At 61.0% G+C, this 16556-nt stretch overlaps 1 protein-coding gene and 1 non-coding gene across 2 annotated transcripts; one reads left to right on the top strand and one right to left on the bottom strand.

Moving 5' to 3' along the window:
* The first annotated feature begins 1062 nt into the window (after positions 1–1062).
* LOC129196960 (antigen WC1.1-like) lies at positions 1063–9764 on the top strand. The gene is made up of 13 exons (XM_054804929.1): positions 1063–1203; positions 2547–2855; positions 3072–3390; positions 4301–4617; positions 4703–5017; positions 5377–5691; positions 6173–6235; positions 6319–6633; positions 7377–7514; positions 8275–8370; positions 8806–8877; positions 9087–9239; positions 9490–9764. The coding sequence occupies exons 1-13, from the start codon at positions 1092–1094 to the stop codon at positions 9744–9746; spliced, it is 2781 nt and encodes a 926-aa protein (XP_054660904.1). The 5' UTR covers positions 1063–1091; the 3' UTR covers positions 9747–9764.
* Positions 9765–12553: 2789 nt separating this feature from the next.
* Positions 12554–12625, bottom strand: TRNAA-CGC (transfer RNA alanine (anticodon CGC)). The gene has a single exon. It is a non-coding gene; the product is annotated as a tRNA-Ala (tRNA).
* Positions 12626–16556: the final 3931 nt, after the last annotated feature.

Raw genomic sequence — 16556 nt, 5'->3', positions numbered from 1 at the left:
CCGTGACGAACCCCCACTGCAGTGACCATGACACCCACAGCAAAACATCTATGTCCCTCATATATGGTCATGAACGGTGCTGGAGAAGTTCATTGGAGGGCTTGGCTGTGTCGGAGGGGAGATCACTCCCGATAACGTCTAAAAAGGTGCTGCTGCTTCGATTGGCTCCTCCTGCAGCTGGGTTGGCATTGACAGACATATATTACCCTCCCATTGTCATTGTCCCTGTGAGTCCCCAGGAGGCGTGAGAGGGAGTGGGGTTCCGCAGGGCTGTGCCAGCAGGGCAGGAGGCTGAGGATGGGGATGGAGGGACTCCTGTCCCCTCAGGTGCTGTGGCTGCTCCTCTGGGTGCAGTTGTGCAGGGGTAAGTGCCAACATCCTTGTCCCAGCGATGGGGCCAGCAGGCACCAGTGGGGTCATTGGGACACCCCTGGGAATGGGGTTGCTTTGAAGGTGCCGCTGAGGTGAGGGGCAGATGTTGCTCAAGTCGATGGAACTTCTGCCTTTGCCTGTGCCTCTCTGGGTGGGAGAGGGAGCTGTGGGCCTGGGGGCACGGGGCTGTACAGGGGTTTCTGGGCTGGTGAGGAGACGGTGCCCTGTGCAGGGCTGGGCACGGTGTGCAGGTGGGCATGGGCAGGAGGTCGTTGAGGTGGGGGGAGGTGCCACAGGCTGTGGGGTGGTGAATGGCCCAGCAGGGCCAGAGCTGGGCACCTCCAGCCCTTTACAGCCTGTGGGGAGAAAAGGGACCCCGACACTGCCCTGGGGACAGTGTGGAAGGGGGAGGGCTCCCATGCTGGTGCCTGTGACTCACCCTGGGCAGGAGAGATCTCCACATCTGTGGTCTGGGGCTCGGTGCTCTCCTGACCATTCCCATGTTGGTGTTTGAAGGGGCTGCGGAGGTGAGGCTGGAAAATGGTGGCGGACGCTGTGCTGGAAGAGTGGAGGTGAAACAAGAGGGCCAGTGGGGGACCGTGTGTCATTATGGCTGGGACATGGCTGATGCTGCAGTGGTTTGCAAGCAGCTGGACTGTGGGTTTGCTGTTGAAGCACATTGGACTGCACACTTTGGGCCAGGATCTGGCCCCATTTGGATGTCTGATGTTGAGTGTTACGGCACCGAGCCTGCCCTGTCTGACTGCAAAAACACAGGAAGCTCTGAACTGTACTGCGATCACAGTGAGGATGCTGGAGTGACGTGTTCAGGTAAGGAGCCAGCCCATTCCCACCTTTGTAGGCAGGGTCAGGAAAGGGACCTGGCTGTGCCCTCAGGGAAACATGGGGGTACTGGAGAAGGGCCCAGTGTGACCAGTCACCCTGCTGAGCTGGGCCTGTCATTGCTGGTTTCTCTGGTCCCTGAGGAAAGCCCAGGGGGAACCTGCCACTGCCTGACCCCTGATGTGGCTCAGCCCACCCTCCGTGGGTGCCTGGGGCTGGGAGATGAATGCCCACCCTGCCCCGCAGTCTCTGTTGGTTCCCAACTTTCTCCTCCTGTTCACACAGGAGCTGTCTGGCAGCACCAAGGACCTGGTTCCCCCATGCCAGAGGCACTGAGAGCAGCTCGCGTGGCCACCCACAGCCCCAGGGAAGGGCCTAGGGTCATCAGGGACTTTTGGGTTGTGTTCCCTGGCAGGCCCAAGTCCCCCAAAGCTGAGGGTCTGCTGAGAGGGGAGCAGCACTGGGCTTGGGCAGAAGAGCAGGGTGGCCCATGGCCACCTCATTCCTCTTCCAGGGTCACCCCATGAGAGCCAGCCCAGAGGGAAACACCCCTGTGCAGGCAGTGCTGACCTGCTGCCCAGCCTCTCCTGCCTACCCCAACCCCTGGCTGCCCTGTGTCACAGGGCCTTGGCCAGCACTTGCTGGCTTTCCTTGGTGCCTGTCCTTGCACTGGGAGCTCGTGTCAGCCCAGGGCTGCTCCTCTGCCCGCTCTCCTGCCTTCTGACCAGCTGTTGGCCAGCGCTGTGCACGCCTGGCACTGCACTCTGGCCCTGGCTGAGGACCCTCCCTGGGCAGGTGCTGGAGCTGGGGGCTGGTGCAGACAGTGACTGTAGGTACACCCGCACTGCATCTGTGCCCTGTGACATGTCCCATCTCCCAGCAGTGCCCCAACAGCTCAAGAACCATGTGGGACTGGGGTGCATTTCTGGTGGCTCCAAGGGGTTCCTGCACCTGGCCCTGAGCTGGGTGGGGCAGAGCTGGCTGCAACAGCCAACAGCACCTGGGCCCATCTCCTTGGGGCCAAGAGCTCTGGGTGCTGCAGGGCCTGGGGCCAGTTCCTGGCAGCCCAGGGTCTCCAGAATAGCAGCAGTTGATCTAAGCACTGCCTGTGGCTGTGGGTTTGGGAGAAAAGCCAGCCCCCGAGTGCTGTGCTGATTTCTGAAGAGTGGAATGGGGGAGGGGGGTGTGTGTTTGTGCCATCGGCACCCACTGGCAGATGCTGGGATAGTTGTGAGGCTCTTTGCCTGTGGCCACCTTGGAGATGAGGTGAGGCATGGTCAGGCGACTGCCAGAGGGCTCTGGGACCTCACAGGGGTCTTTGGTTGCTCCAGGATTTGTCCAGCTGGTTGGAGGGGACAGCCCCTGCTCAGGACGAGTGGAGATCTATGACAGGAACCAGTGGAAAGCTGTCTGTGACTCAGACTTTGGTCCCAAAGCCGCTGATGTGGTCTGTGGGGAGCTGCAGTGCGGTGTAGCCCTGTCCATGCCTGGGGCAGCTCATTTTGGAAAAAGTGGTGGTTCCATCTGGGACAGAGAGCTGCAGTGTTTGGGGAATGAATCCCTTCTCGCCTTCTGCCCAAGAGGGTCCCCCAGGGACCAGCCCTGCACCCACGCCAATGCTGCCGGTCTCACCTGCACAAGTAAGGACTCAGGGTGGGGTGTTGAATGCTGACTGTGAGCTGGGGACGGGGAGCAGGACGGGGCCTGTGCTGTGCTGGGTGTGAAGGCAAGAGGGGTGATGTGGTTTTCTGCAGCCCTAAGAGACTGCAGAAGGAGCAGAAAGGTAGGCTGTCCCTCTGACCCATCCTCCAGCTATGAGCACCAACGCAGCCTCTCTCATCTTCCTCTGTCCCCAGAGTACACAGGGTTCAAGCTGGTGAATGGCAGCACAGCTTGTGATGGAAGAGTGGAGGTCCAGGTGCTGGGGACCTGGGGCACCCTCTGTGCTTCCCGTTGGGACCTCTTGGATGCCCACGTTCTCTGTCGCCACCTCAACTGTGGGTTTGCTGAGTCCATTCCTGGAGGAGGGCACTTTGGGAGAGGCATGGGCCCCACCTGGAGAGAGTCATTCCACTGTGATGGGACTGAAGGCCACCTGGGACAGTGCCCAGTGACTGCCCTGGGAGCCTCACCATGCTCCCACGAGAATGTTGCTGCTGTCATTTGCTCAGGTGAGTGCTGGGAAAACACTGTGTTGACTCCATTTTCTCCTGGGGTGTGACATGGCCACCCAAATCAAGGGACCCCATGGCGGCAGCAGCAGGGTGAATTTCTCCCTGGAGAAACCCCAGCTTCACCAGGAGTGATGTGGAGAGCTTGATGTGCTCAGACTGAACGCTCTGATGTGGGAGGAGAGCTGAGGACTGAGCCAGGCCTGGGGTCCCCTGTTCTCATGATGCGGGGGCTGTGGGGCTCAGCTCCATCCCTCCGGCTGCAGACAGCCCTGTCCCAGCCCCACAGAGAGTCCCACAGAGCCCAATCCCACACCCAGAGGGGCTGCCTGCATGTCCCCAGCAGCAGCAGCAGCAGCAGCAGCAGAGCAGGGGTGTGAGCTGCAGAGCAGGACTGGGCTTTGCCCTGGCTTCTGCTCAGCACAAGACCCAAGCTGGGCCTGTTTGGTCAGAAAGGGCCCCCTCGCTCTGCTCCCTGCCAGGGACACTGGCTCCCAGTCCCCATTCCCCAGGGGCGCAGACAGGGACAGAGACGTGTGTGCTGCCCCGTGTCTCAGCAGTGCCAGTGCCAGCGCTGAGGTTGGGCAAGGCTTGTCCTGGTGCTGCCCATCCCCAGGCCATTGCACCACCTGCTGCTCCCTCCTGCGGGAGCTGCCCCATCTGCCTCAGCAGGGACGTGCTGGGTGGTTCTGCCCCAGCAAGAGCCAAGAGAGTGTCTTGCCCAGGAAGGCTCAGGGACTGGGAAACCAGCAGTGTGGAAACCTGCTCCTGAAGCTTGCTGCAGAGGGCTGGGGGAGGCAGTTGAGCTTCAGGGCACCGTGAGGTTTCCAGAGCCTGGAGAGGCATCTCAGGTTCCTGGGCTCTCTGGTGCTGCTGAGGGCTGGGACGTGGCTGCTCTCCCCAGGCTCAGCCAGCTCCGCATCCCTGCGGCTGGTGGGTGGAGGGAGCCGGTGTGATGGGCGAGTGGAGATCTTCCAGCGCGGGACATGGAGCAGAGTCCTGGATGACCAGTGGGACATGCAGGAGGCCAGCGTGGTGTGCCGGCAGCTGCGGTGTGGAGAGGCAGAGACAGCCTACAACCCCCCGAAGCCTGAGAGAGGGACAGGTCCCATGGGGCTGCGAGGGGTGCGGTGCACAGGGCATGAGGCCAACCTGACCCTCTGCAACACCTCCCTGGCCGAGAGTGCGCTGGCAGCAAGTATTGCAGAGGATGTGGGGGTCGTTTGCTGGGGTGAGTGGCACTGCAGGGGCCCCCCAGGCTCTGGGCTGGGTGGGCACCAGCCCCTGACCGCAGCTGGGGTTTCTTCCCACTGCAGGGAGCCGGCAGGTCCGGCTGGTGAACGGGTCCGGGCGCTGTGCTGGGAGAGTGGAGATCTACTACCGGGGCAGCTGGGGGACCATCTGTGATGATGGCTGGGACCTGCCTGATGCCGCCGTTGTTTGCCACCAGCTGGGCTGCGGAGGGGTGGTGGAGGCAGTTGGCTCTGCTCGGTTCGGGGAAGGCTCCGGGCAGATCTGGCTGGAGAGTGTGAACTGCTCCAGGGCCGAAGCTGCTCTCTGGGACTGCCCGGCAGGGTCCTGGGGGAAGCACGACTGCGGGCGCAAAGAGGACGCAGGAGTCGTCTGCTCAGGTCTGTGCTGGGAGCTGTGAGCTGTGGTGGGAGCCCAGTGCCTGGGGAGGCTGGGCCAAGGGGAGAGCTGGCAATGCTCGAGGCTGTCGCTGGCTGCCTCTGAGCCCCTGCCCAAGCCCATCCTGGGGACACCCATGCACAGGTCCCCTCAGTCCCATCAACGGTCTCTGAGGAACTCAGTTGTGCCCAAGGGTTAGCAGGGAGGGCAGGGGTGTCTGTCCATCAGGGACTTTGTCCATTGGTGCAAGGGGGACTTGCTGGCCGTGCCTTTGCCTGGCTGAGGGCATGGGGGCTGCAGGGGTAACCCTGCTCCCACAGCTCCAGACCAGCCTGTTCCCCCTCGGTGCCTTTCATCCCAGATTTCATGGCCCTGAGGCTGGAGAACAGCACCACCTGCTCCGGGCGCCTGCAGGTTTTCTATAACGGGACATGGGGGAGCGTTTGCTCCAACTCAATGACTCCCAAAACGGTGTCGCTGGCCTGCAAGGAGCTGGGCTGTGGGGATGCAAAATCCTTGGAACGATACCCGACCTCTGGCAGGCTGACTGGCCCCGCCTGGCTGGATCGCGTGGAGTGTGGGGAGAGAAACAGCTCCTTCTGGCAGTGTCCCTCTGCTCCCTGGGACCCACAGTCCTGCGATGACCTGCGAGACGAGACCCACATCACCTGCAACGGTAACTCTGAGCCACCCGGGCACCAGCATCCCCAGCTCCTGCTCGCTGCTGGGCATTGTCAAACGCAGAGACAGAGCCCACAGGGGCTTTTCCTTCCCATGCCAGACCCTCCTGCTGCTGCTGCTGCTGCTGGCACAAAGGGGACTTCAGCTCTCAGAGCCCCACACATTCACCAGCAGTTGCCAGCCGGGCTCCCAGCAGTGCCTGGGGGAGGCAGAGGTGTCTCCAGGCAAGGTCTCGGAAAGGACCTGTCGGGGCTCCAAGGAGCGTCCCCTCCTCCTGCTGCTCTGTGAACCAGGCTCCCTTTGGGGCTGAGCAGTCAGGGTCCCCCACCGTATGCCGTGTGTGTCCCCTGAATGACCAGGGTTCAGCTGCATCCATGAACGAGGTGGCACAGGGATGCACGAGCAGAACTCAGCCCCGCTGTCTGCCACACGACCCCCCTGCAGCAGCCCCTTCACCGCTGCATTTCCTTCTCCAGGGAGACAGCCAGAAACGCCCCCGGCCCTGGGGGCCACGTGCCCAAACTCCACGAGCTGCACAGGTAGCTGCTCCTCTGCGTGCCTGTCTCAGCTGGCAGGGCTCTGCCTGCTGTGCCGTGCCCTGAGAGGTCTCTGCCTTCTCCAGACAGGGAGAAGATTCGTGCCGTGGGAGGCGAGAAGGGGTGCTCGGGCAGAGTGGAGGTGTGGCACCGTGGCTCCTGGGGGACGGTGTGCGACGACTCATGGGACATGCAGGATGCCGAGGTGGCATGCAGGCAGCTGGGCTGTGGCCCCGCAGTGTCTGCCCTGGGCGAGGCTGCCTTTGGGGAGGGGATGGGCCCCATCTGGCTGGAGAAGGTGGAGTGCCGGGGGACAGAGCCGTCTCTGCAGGACTGCTGGGCCCAGCCTGGGGACAGCGGTGCCTGCCGGCATAAGGAGGACGCTGCTGTGAACTGCTCGGGTGAGGGGCAGGGCTGGGACCCCTCACGGGGGTATTGGCAAGGAGCTGGGACAGGCGTTTTCCCCGCTGGGTCCCAGCATGGCTGTAGAGCTCCTGAGAGCAAGGCTGTCCGTGCAGCGCCTGGGAGCCTGGTGCCAAGTGGGCAGCAGCTTCTGTGGGGCTGGATGTCCTCCAGCCTCTGCCTGCAGGGCCCTGCAGCCCCCGGGGGCATCTCCTGGGCTGCCTGCACTGTCCTGCCCATGGCCCTGGGCTCCTTCCTGGCCACCCTGACCAGCCCCACAGGAGGGACACTTTGGGTGGGATGTGTCAGGGATGTCCGCACACGTGCACACACACACACGGCGTGCCAGAGAGGAGGCTCCCTGGTACCTGCACACCCAGCCTCTCAGCCCTGCTCTCCTTCTCCTCCTCTGCAGCTGCACCCAGGACAGCAGCACCAACCCCCCGAGCAGGTAAGTTGTCCTCCCCGTCAGCGCTGAGTCTTCCCAGGGCCAGGCTGTGACCCACAGCCGGAGGGAAGGGGCTCCTTGCTGGGGTGTGAAACTCCCAAGAGGTGTCCCCGGGTTAGCGGTGGGGGAGGGGTTTGGGAGGGCTGTCATTACCCGGTAGGGTGGGAGCTTCCCCATCACTCCCCCCCTGGGGTCCCTTACCCCCCTGGTGTAAGGGGGGGTCAGGACTGGGCTGTCCCAGCCCCCACCTCTCCCAGGCCTGCTGCTGCTATTTCTGTGTTCCTGCCCATGCAGATCCCACCCAGGGCCGTCCGACGGTCAGCGGGAGAGTCTCATTGCCCGTCATCATCTGCATCATCCTGGGAGCCCTTCTCTGCCTGCTCCTGGCCCTCCTGGCCGGGCAAGTGTGGAGCGCTAGGGCTGGACGCAGAGGTGGGTCCTTCCCCCGCGGTCCCTGGAGAAGATGCCTCCTGGCAAGGCCAGGGGTGCTGTGGGGTGTCAGTGAGGGGTACAGGCAGAGCTGGGGGGACAAGAGTGTGTGCTGCTTGTATTCCCATGTGCCGCCCCATTGACTGCCTGACCGTGGGCCACCAGCAGCAAGGGGTAGAGAGAGTCCAGGCTCGGGGGGAGTTAGGGATGGGGCAAGGAGAGCAATGGCTGAGCTGTGCTGGGGGAGATGGGAGCAGAGGGGAGACAGATGAGGATGTGCCACTGGCAGTGCTCTGGGCAGCTCTGGAGGGGGCTGTGGGGCAGGGGAGATGCTGGGAGAAGCATGGGACAGCAGGGTCCATCCCTGTGGCATCAGGCCCCCAGGCTGTTCCTCTGTCCAACCCTTACCTACCCCCCAGCAGGGCAGGGGCCGTGCTATGGATCCATGGGGCAGGGAGGGGGCAGCTCCAGGGGCAGAGGAAAGGCAGGAGCTGCTCCAAGGTCAGCACCAGGGACCTGGCCCAGGGCCCAGAGGGGCATGAGGGCTGTCTCTGAGGGGATGGTGTGAGGGTGTCGCTGCCCCTGACCATCTCCATGGGGACATTGCCCTTCCTGAGCAAGTGTCAGGGGTGACAGGACAGCGCAGTGGGGCTGTGCTGTGGGGACAGCCCTGGGCTGTCCCAGGGGCAGAGGGCTGGTGGAGCAGAGCAGGATGCCGTCCCCTCTCTGCCCATCCCTGAGCCAGCCCTGCCTCTGTCCGCAGGCTCCGAGAGAGCTTGGGAGCCCTTCCCTGAGGCCCTGTACGAGGAGATCGGTTACAGCCCGGCGTGGGAGAAGCAGGCGAGGTTCAGCGGCTCAGGTGGGTGTGGGTCCCTGATGGGGGGCACATCTGCAGGGCTCTTTGCCCTGGACCCCAGCCAAGGCTGCCCCCCTGCAGCCCCCTGGCCCATGGTCCCTGCAGCTGTGGGGCTGTGGGGTGTGTGGGGAGAGCAGCCAGGTGGTGGGCGTGGGAGAGGAGCTTCCTCCCCACCAGCTCTGCCCATCCCAGCTGGGGACAGCCCCTCTCTGCCTGTCCCTGCGTCCCACCTGGCACCTGAGGGGTGAGGGAAGGGGCTGTCCCAGGGCAGCTCTGGGAGCTCCTGTGAGAGGGGGTTTGTCCCAGGGGAGCAGGCTGAGTCCTGAGCCCTCCTCCCCACGCAGCCCTGGCTCGGTGGGTCCCCTGTCCCCAGCAGCACTGAGCCCAAGCTGGGTCAGCAGAGCGCACTCCCATAACACCTGCATCGCCTCTCTCCAGAGAGATTCCTGACCAAGGTGCAGCCCCAGCCCGGGGACAATGAGGAGGAGGATGGTCCGTGGTCAGCACCAGGTAACGGGGGGCAGGAAGGGGTGGAGATCTCCTCCCTGCAGACTTGGGATGGACAGTGGTGGCATTGTTAGAGTTGGGGAGGACACAGGCAGGGTTCTCCTGTGGTGCTGCCAAAACCAGTGTCTGAGCCCCATGTCCCCACACATCCTCCCATCCTCTGCTCTGCAGGACGTGTCTTCTCATTCTCACCAACTCTCCTCTCCTTTCAGACGTCCCTGTCGGGCCCAGAGGTGACCCAGCGGATGGCTATGATGATGCCAGGGAGGTTTCTGACCCTGGGGAGGATCCTGCCTCTGGTCAGGGAGACTGGGAAATGCCCAGGGCCCCAGAGGAGGGAGCAGTACCCAGGGATGCACCTGGAGGTGAGAGGGAAAGATAGCACTGCCGGTTCATGGGGTGCCATCCCTGCTGCTGGATGAATCGCTGCCATACTGAGACCCCAAAATCCTGGGACAGGAGAACCTATCCCCAGAGTTTTCCTTGGGGGGACGGGTGGTGGGAGAGGGATCTGACCATCTCAGGAGTGGTGAGGAGGAGGGGGGAAGGTGATGTAGAGACCAGGAGGGGCACCTCATGGGACGAACGTGCAATGGGCTGCCTTCCTGCCTGCAGGGGCAAAGCTGCGCTGCCAGAGAAGTGCTGGGGCCCCTGGAGCTGAGGGAGATGCCTGGTCCCTGTCCCCGGAGAGCACAGGCTATGATGATGCTGACGAGGTGTCTCTGGCACATCCCCCTGAGGACACAAAGGCTGTGACACCAGAGCTCAGTGCCCAACAGGCCCTGGGCCCCGGGCCAGGACAACCCGTCCCTGCCGTGCAGCTGGGTGCAGCCAGGAGGGAGGAGAGGTCTGTGCAGCTGGGAGAGCCGTGAGCACCAGGGAACCGTCTGCCTTTTCCCATGGGCAGCAGAAACAGCTGGGCATTGCCTCTGGTTTTATTCTCCTGTGTTTACCCCCTGCTTCCACATTTGTTCTTATTAAAAGCCTTTGGGGGTATGACCCAGAGCTGGTGCTTGCCTGCCCAGGTGTCGGGGTGTCTCCCTGAGGCTGATCGGGGGGAGCAGAGCACAAGGAGATGGCGGTGAAGAAGGGCCACGTCTTGGGGACAGTGGGTTCAGGGTCAGGCTGTGGAGCTGCGAGAGCCCATGTTCCCTGGGGAATATTCCTGCTGACAGAGACATTTCCGTCCTGCCAGCCACAGTTTCCAGCAAAAATGGCTCTCTGCAAGGTCCCGTGATGCACCCCAGAGGGAGCGCCCATCTCCTCACCCTGGCGTTCCCCAGCTGCTCTTTCCCCCAGGCCCTGCCTCAGCCACACTGGTCCCGTGGCACAGAGGCCATGACAGAGCTGCTGTGTTGGGGTGAACCCTGGGCTGTGGCCCCACAGAAATGAACCCTAACATGGCCGCGGTGCCCTGAACACCCCATCCAGCCCCAGGGGGTCTCACGTCCCATGGGATTGCCCCTTCCCTGGCTCTGCCAGGTCCCCAGTCTCCATGAGCTGTTCCTGCTCCCTTGGGCCCTCACAGACCTTGGAGCAGTGCTGGTAGATCCCCAGAGCTGCCTCCTTCCTGGGCAGGGACTGTAAGGCCCCACGGCAGCCCTGGGACCCCCTCGTCCTGCTGCGCTCCAGCCCCCAGCCCTGCCCTCCTGCTGCCTCCCAGGGGTGTCAGTGAGGGTTTGTGTCGGGGCAGTACCTGTGTGCAGGTGCAGGGGGGATGAGAGCAGGAGCAATGGGGGGACCTTTCCCTCAGTGCTGTGGGAGGCAGAGGAGGGAGAGTCCAGGGGAGGGAGAAAGGATCCCCAGGAGACATGGGCTGCTGCCCAAAGCCATCATCCAGCCCCTGCTCTGGAGATGGTCCTGTCTGGGAGGCTGCTAATTTGGGCACATTTCCATGGCAGAGGGTATTTTGTGTCCCTCCCCTAAAGCCGGCACTGCTGGGAGCTGAGCCAGGGTCCCTCTCCCTGGGCTGGGGCTTTCACCTGCCCCAGCTCCCATGGGCAGAGAAATGACTCACGCAGGAGCTGGGTAGGGAGAAGGGTTTGACACTTGGGCAGGAACCTGAAACCCAAACTGCCCTCCCAGGTCCCACCGGTGGGTCTTCAGACCCCTCAAGCTCTTCCCTGATGGGCTTCTCTGCTGCAGACCAGAAGGTGTGTTGGGTGTCCATTGCAGGGGAGCAGCCCCAGGTGGGTAGCACTGCAAACAGCAGGATCTGGCCCTAGAGCAGAAGAGGGGAGGAGGCAGCTGTCACCAAGAGCATGTCCCACAGCAGTGTTGACCCATTCCTTGCTGAGAGCTCCTCCACCCCTGGGGTAACCTTGAGGGATATGGGGAAGCCCAGGCTCACAGACCTCTCTGCCCTGGTCCCTAGAGCTTTCCTGCTGGCAGTCCCTGGCCCTGTGGAGATGCAGGGCTGGAGCCTCCCCCAGTTGTAGTTTCCCAAGGGATGGAGGCTGTGTTTGCTGTGTCCATGTGTGTCACCCATGATGATGACCTTGAGGGTCTCTCCCTGACAACTCTCCTCTCCTGAGGGATTTCCACAGCCGTGCTCTGCCCAGCGTGGGGCAGCAGTGCAGAGGGTTGGGGTCTCACCATCAGGCCCCTTGTGTAGGTCCTGGGGAGCTGCTGCAGGAGGAAGCTCAGATCTGGGGTACAGTGATGATCCCCCATTGCTGCAGAGAACAGACCCAGCCCTCAGGGCCAGACTGTTCAGGCCCCAAAATGCCCTGAAACGGGCTCTTTCTGCTCAGGTGTGCTGCCCCCTCACACACACCCCTGGGCTCTGTGGCTCATCTCCCGGAGGAGGAGGAGGAGGCAAAGCTCTGCCAGGTGCCAGAGTAAGGGAGAAATATTACCCCTGGGGGAGGGCAGAGCTGGCAGGGAGGTGGCATGGGGCAGACACTGGGCTCTTCTCCCTGGTCCCCACCTGGGGCGGCTTGAGTCCGCAGCTCAGTGTCCAGACTGGCACCAAACATCCTGTGTTCAGAAGATATCCCTACCCCACCGCCCTTCTTCTGTACTTCACTTTTATACCTTATTTCTCTGAATTTGGGCCCACCGTTGCTGGGGGGCACTGAGCACCCTGCAGTGAAAGGCCATGTCTCATGTCCCACTTTGGGTTGCAGATGGTTTTGGTGGGGAAACAGCTGAGGCACCATCTCCTGGCCCTTGCTGCCTGTGCATGGCTTTGGACAGCCCTGTGTCTCCCTGATCCCACAAGCATGGGCTGGACGGAGACACCAAACCCCCAGGAACAAGAGGTGGGTACCAGCCCCAGCAGTCCCACCTCTGCAGGGCTGTGCCTGACCTCAGCACCTCTGGGTTCCTCTGCTCAAGGCAGTGGTGATGGCAGAGGGAGAAAGACCTGGAGACAGGGACAGGGTAAGAAATGCCATTCCACCAGCTGGGAGTCCCACAGGCCTGTCCAGGCTGGTCCAGCTCAGACACCCCTAGCTGCTGGCACAGGGGGGTGTTTCCCAGCTGGGATGGGATCTGCACCTGAGCTCAGGTCCAGCACCTCTGGGAGGTGGCTCAGCAGAGGCAGCGCACACAGCCCTCCTCACCCCACAGAGGGGCCCTGGGTGGGCAGGGCAGGCCCACAGTGCCTGGAGAGGACCAGTGCTCCAGCTCCAGCCTGTACCCGCCTGAGGCTGGGCACTGGGGGAAAAAGCACCCTTGGAGATGCCGGGGATCGAACCCAGGACCTCCCACATGCGAAGCGGGCGCTCTGCCGCTGAGCTACATCCCCTTCACGCCTGCCAGCAGGACAGACACTCTGCTGCCGTGACATGTCTATGACAAGCACAGCCCTGTTGTCCCCTGGGTGCCCAGGGACCCTCTGCAGAAAACAGCATTTGAAGCCTCCTGAGATGGGGGAAGTCAGGACAGCCTCTCCACGGGGGCCTGATCCTGGCACAGGGGTGCACTGCAGAGCGTTGCCCCTTCCACGTCTCAGCAGGGCAATGGGGCAGAAGGAGGCTCTTGCTGCAGGCGCTGCTCCCACGCTCTGACCCACTCTGGGCTTGATGGAGAGGAGTAAACCCCCGAGCCTCCTCTGCCACCTAGGGCAACAACCGTCTGTCTCCCACCTGTCCCCAGCTCCACAGGAGGAGCAGAGCAACAGGGTGAGGGAAACACCCTCCCTGGGGTGAGGTGTCCCCAGGCTCTGATGGCACCCCAGGGTGTGCGGTGGGGGGCCATGGGGACAGAAACCTCTCACCCCCTCATCCAGGTAGCGGGCCTCCCTCTGCACCCCCCTCCCTGGCAGCATCCCTGGAGGTGGGGTGAAGGGCAGGCTTCCATCGCCCTGGGGCTGATGCCCAGAGAGCAGCACAGAGGTGTTTCATCAGTCATTGCAGCAGGCAGGTCAAGGGGGGCAAGAAACTCTGCTCAGGACAGCGTGTGACTACACACGACGCCCATGCACTGCAGTGGGTGATCCTCAGCACGGCTTGGTCAGCTGTCCTGGGCACATCAGAGGTCTCGCTGCGACAGACCTCCAGAGGAAGGGTGCTGCCATTCGGGCCTCAGCTCCAGGGAGTGCCTCTGCCTGGGAGTGGGGGGGGACAGTGGCCTCTGGTCTGGGAACTGAGAACCAGGTGAAGGGGGGTGTGAGGAGAGGAGCAGTCTGTGCACCATGGAGAATGAGAAAGAGGAGAGAGACAGGGTCTTTGCAGAGATGGTGCAGTGGAGAGACCTCGATCCTTGTGGAGCAGGGAAGGAGGGAGAGCTGGAGACCACCCCAGAGGAGCACTGAATGGAGAGTCCTGCCCAGGGGGAGGCTGGGGACTCGTGGTGCTGGAGGAAGGCTCCTTCTGAGCTGCAGGGCTGCAGCTACAGAGGTGGGACAGTGCTCTGGCAAGAGGTGAAGGAGCAAGCAGGGCTGGGGCAGGCTGGAGGAAGGCAGACAGGTCTGCAAAAATCTGAAGGTAAATGGGCAGACCAGGCATGTGCAACTGCAAAGACTGAGGGTGGAAGAAGCGTGGGGCTGGTGGAAGACCTTACCTCCTTCCCCAGGGAAGGCCTCCTCCCAACCCTTTTGTCCCTGGCTCCACTTCACTCACTCCTTCATTCCCAACTCCTCTATCTCCTCCCCGCTGAGCAGCGCAGGGGGATGGGGAATGGGGGTTGTGGTGAGTCCATAACAGTTCCTCTCTGCTGCTCCTTCCCTCTAAGACTTTTCCCATGGGGTCCCTCCTATGGGCTACAGTCCTTCAAGACAAACCCGCTCCAACATGGGCTGTCCTCCATCCAGCATTCTTTCAGGAATTGTCCAACATCTTCAGTGTTCGGTCCTCAACGGACTGCAGGGCTTACTTTCCCCACCATGGTCTTCTCCATGGGCCGCAGGGAAATACCTGCTGTACTCTGATATTCTTCATGGGCTGCAGGAGACTATCTGCTCTTGTGCCTGTAGCACCTCTTCCCCCTCCCTCTTCACCAACCTCCGTGCTTGCAGGGCTGTTTCTCACATTTTGTCTCCCTTACTCCTCTCCCATTCTGGCAGTTGTGTCCTTTCTTAAATATGCTTTTGTAAAGGTCCTACCAGCTTCGCTGATGGGCTCGTTTTTGTGCAGTGGTGGTCTGCTTGGAGCCTGCTGGAACCAGCTCTGTCTGGCATGGGGAGGCAGCCCCTGGTGTCTTCTCACAGAGGACACCCCCGCATCCCCCCTGCTGCCAAAGCCTGGACACCACCGCCAATACACAGTGTAAATCTTTGTCTTGCTGAATGACATCCCCTTCCTCTTCCCTCATTCACAAATACAATTTACTCGCTGGGGAGGAAGAGAGAGAACAGAGAAGGCCTTGATGCTGTGCAAACATGGTTCAGCAATAGCTACACCATCGGTGTGTTGGCAACTCTGTTTTGGTGACAAATCCCAAACACAGCACCACGGGGGCTGCCGTGAAGAAAATTAACTCCATCCCAGCCCAAATCAGTACAGTGTGCCTGGAAGAATGTTTCCAGGATTAGCTGCTCTATCTCCTTCCCAGGGAGAGAGGTGAGGCTGACTGGCCGGTAGTTCCCTGGGTCCTTCTTCTTGCCCTTCTCGAAGACAGGAGGCACATGTGGTTTCTTCCACTCTTTGGAGGACTGTATTGTGTGCGCACTCGTGAACTGAGGCAAGAGGACTCCCACTGCCTGTGGGTTTGTGGCAGGTATGGGAGGAAGCTGAGTCCCTGTGACGGATCCACTCGGCTCCCTGACCAAACCAGCAGTAGTTTGGTTCAGGGTCCAAAGGAGGTAAAGGCCCAGGTGTAACCTGGCCAGCAACTTCTCTACTTCCAGTCTGTTCTCTGAAAACAGGAGCAGAGGGACATGGTGAGCATTGATGTATATGGGCTTGGAAACTGGAACACCCATCACGTGATTAAGACATGAGTAACAGGTGGTTCCTCCAAGACTCATTTGTCAGGGAACAAAGAAAGTTGTGGGTACAAGGAGTCTCATGCATACCTTTCCCATCACATGGAATTTGCCTGTGAGCCAACCACTCTATTCCATAAATGTGGCAGCCTAAGGGTATCTTCTTTGAGCTCTCCCTGCTAAGCAGCTGGCTGCCCAGCGGTGATCTCTCCTTGAGCTGGGACACCTCTCAAGGTTACTCCTTGAGGCTGAGAGACCTCTTAGCCACTGCAGATCTTTGCTAAGTGACTGATATCGTGCTTAACCTTGTGTAAGAGTGCACTAAGATTTTGTATTGGTGACTTTGATTCTGTTTTGGTAGCTGTGAATCATTGTTACATCCTCTGTGCAGCAAGGAATATAGTGATCCTTGCCATGCAACTTTGTTAAGGTGCAGTAAAACCGCTTTTGCTGATACTTCTGGCAGTGGTTCTTTAATTGGTCTAAATCGCCCATCTGTGACAAATTGGTGTAGTCGGGAGGACTCTGGATCAGGATTTGCGACAGGAGACCTTATTGCAGGCATACAGTGTATAGGGCAGGCTTACGGGAAGAGGGAAACTTTTTACCAGGACTTGTAGTGATAGGACAAGAGGCTTTTAAACTGGAAGATGGTAGGTTTACATTGAACTTAAGGATGAAATTTTAACTGGTGAGGGTGGTGAGACACGGGCACAGGCTGCCCAGAGAAGTTGTGGATGCCCCATCCGCGGAAGTGTTCAGTGCCAGGCTGGATGGGGCTTTGAGCGACCTGGTCTAGTGGAAGGTGGGTCCCCCATGGGGTCAGAAGTCCTTGAGGAGCCTGCTCCAGCATGGGCTTCCCACAGGGTCACAGCCTCCTTTGGGGGCAACCACCTGCTCTGGAATGGGGTCCTCCAAGGGCTGCAGGTGACTGTCTGCTCCAACATTAACCTCCATGGGCTGGCGGGGGTCAGCCTGCCTCACCATGGTCTTCTCCATGATTTGCAAGGGAATCTCTGCTCTGGTGTCTGCAGCACCTCCTCCCTCTCCTTCTTCACTGACCTTGCTGTCCGCAGGATTTTTTCCTCACTGTTTTTTTTTCCTACCTTACTTCTGTCTCACTCTGGCATTTGTGCCCTTTCTGAAATATGCTTTCACAGAGGCATCACCAGCTTTGCTGATGAGCTCAGCTTGTGCCAGCAGTAGCGCTATTGCAGTGCTGGCTGGACTTGGCTGTGTAGGGCATGGGGCAACCCACTGTCTCTTCTGACAGGGGCTCCTGTCGCCCCTCCACTACTAAAAAAAGTGGATG

This window comes from Grus americana, chromosome 27 (assembly GCF_028858705.1).
Source record: "Grus americana isolate bGruAme1 chromosome 27, bGruAme1.mat, whole genome shotgun sequence".
Lineage (NCBI taxonomy): Eukaryota > Metazoa > Chordata > Aves > Gruiformes > Gruidae > Grus > Grus americana.
The sequence above is the reverse complement of the archived record's forward strand: the minus strand, read 5'-3'. Positions and strand labels throughout refer to the sequence as shown.

What these genes read in the sequence shown, in the direction of transcription:
- LOC129196960 (XM_054804929.1), top strand. Translation starts at nt 1,092, where the DNA reads ATGTCTGATGTTGAGTGTTACGGCACCGAGCCTGCCCTGTCTGACTGC. An exon ending in CGCTAGGGCTGGACGCAGAG is followed by an intron (nt 7,515 to 8,274) that starts GTGGGTCCTTCC and finishes CTCTGTCCGCAG; the next exon opens with GCTCCGAGAGAGCTTGGGAG. An exon ending in TGGTCCGTGGTCAGCACCAG is followed by an intron (nt 8,878 to 9,086) that starts GTAACGGGGGGC and finishes CTCTCCTTTCAG; the next exon opens with ACGTCCCTGTCGGGCCCAGA.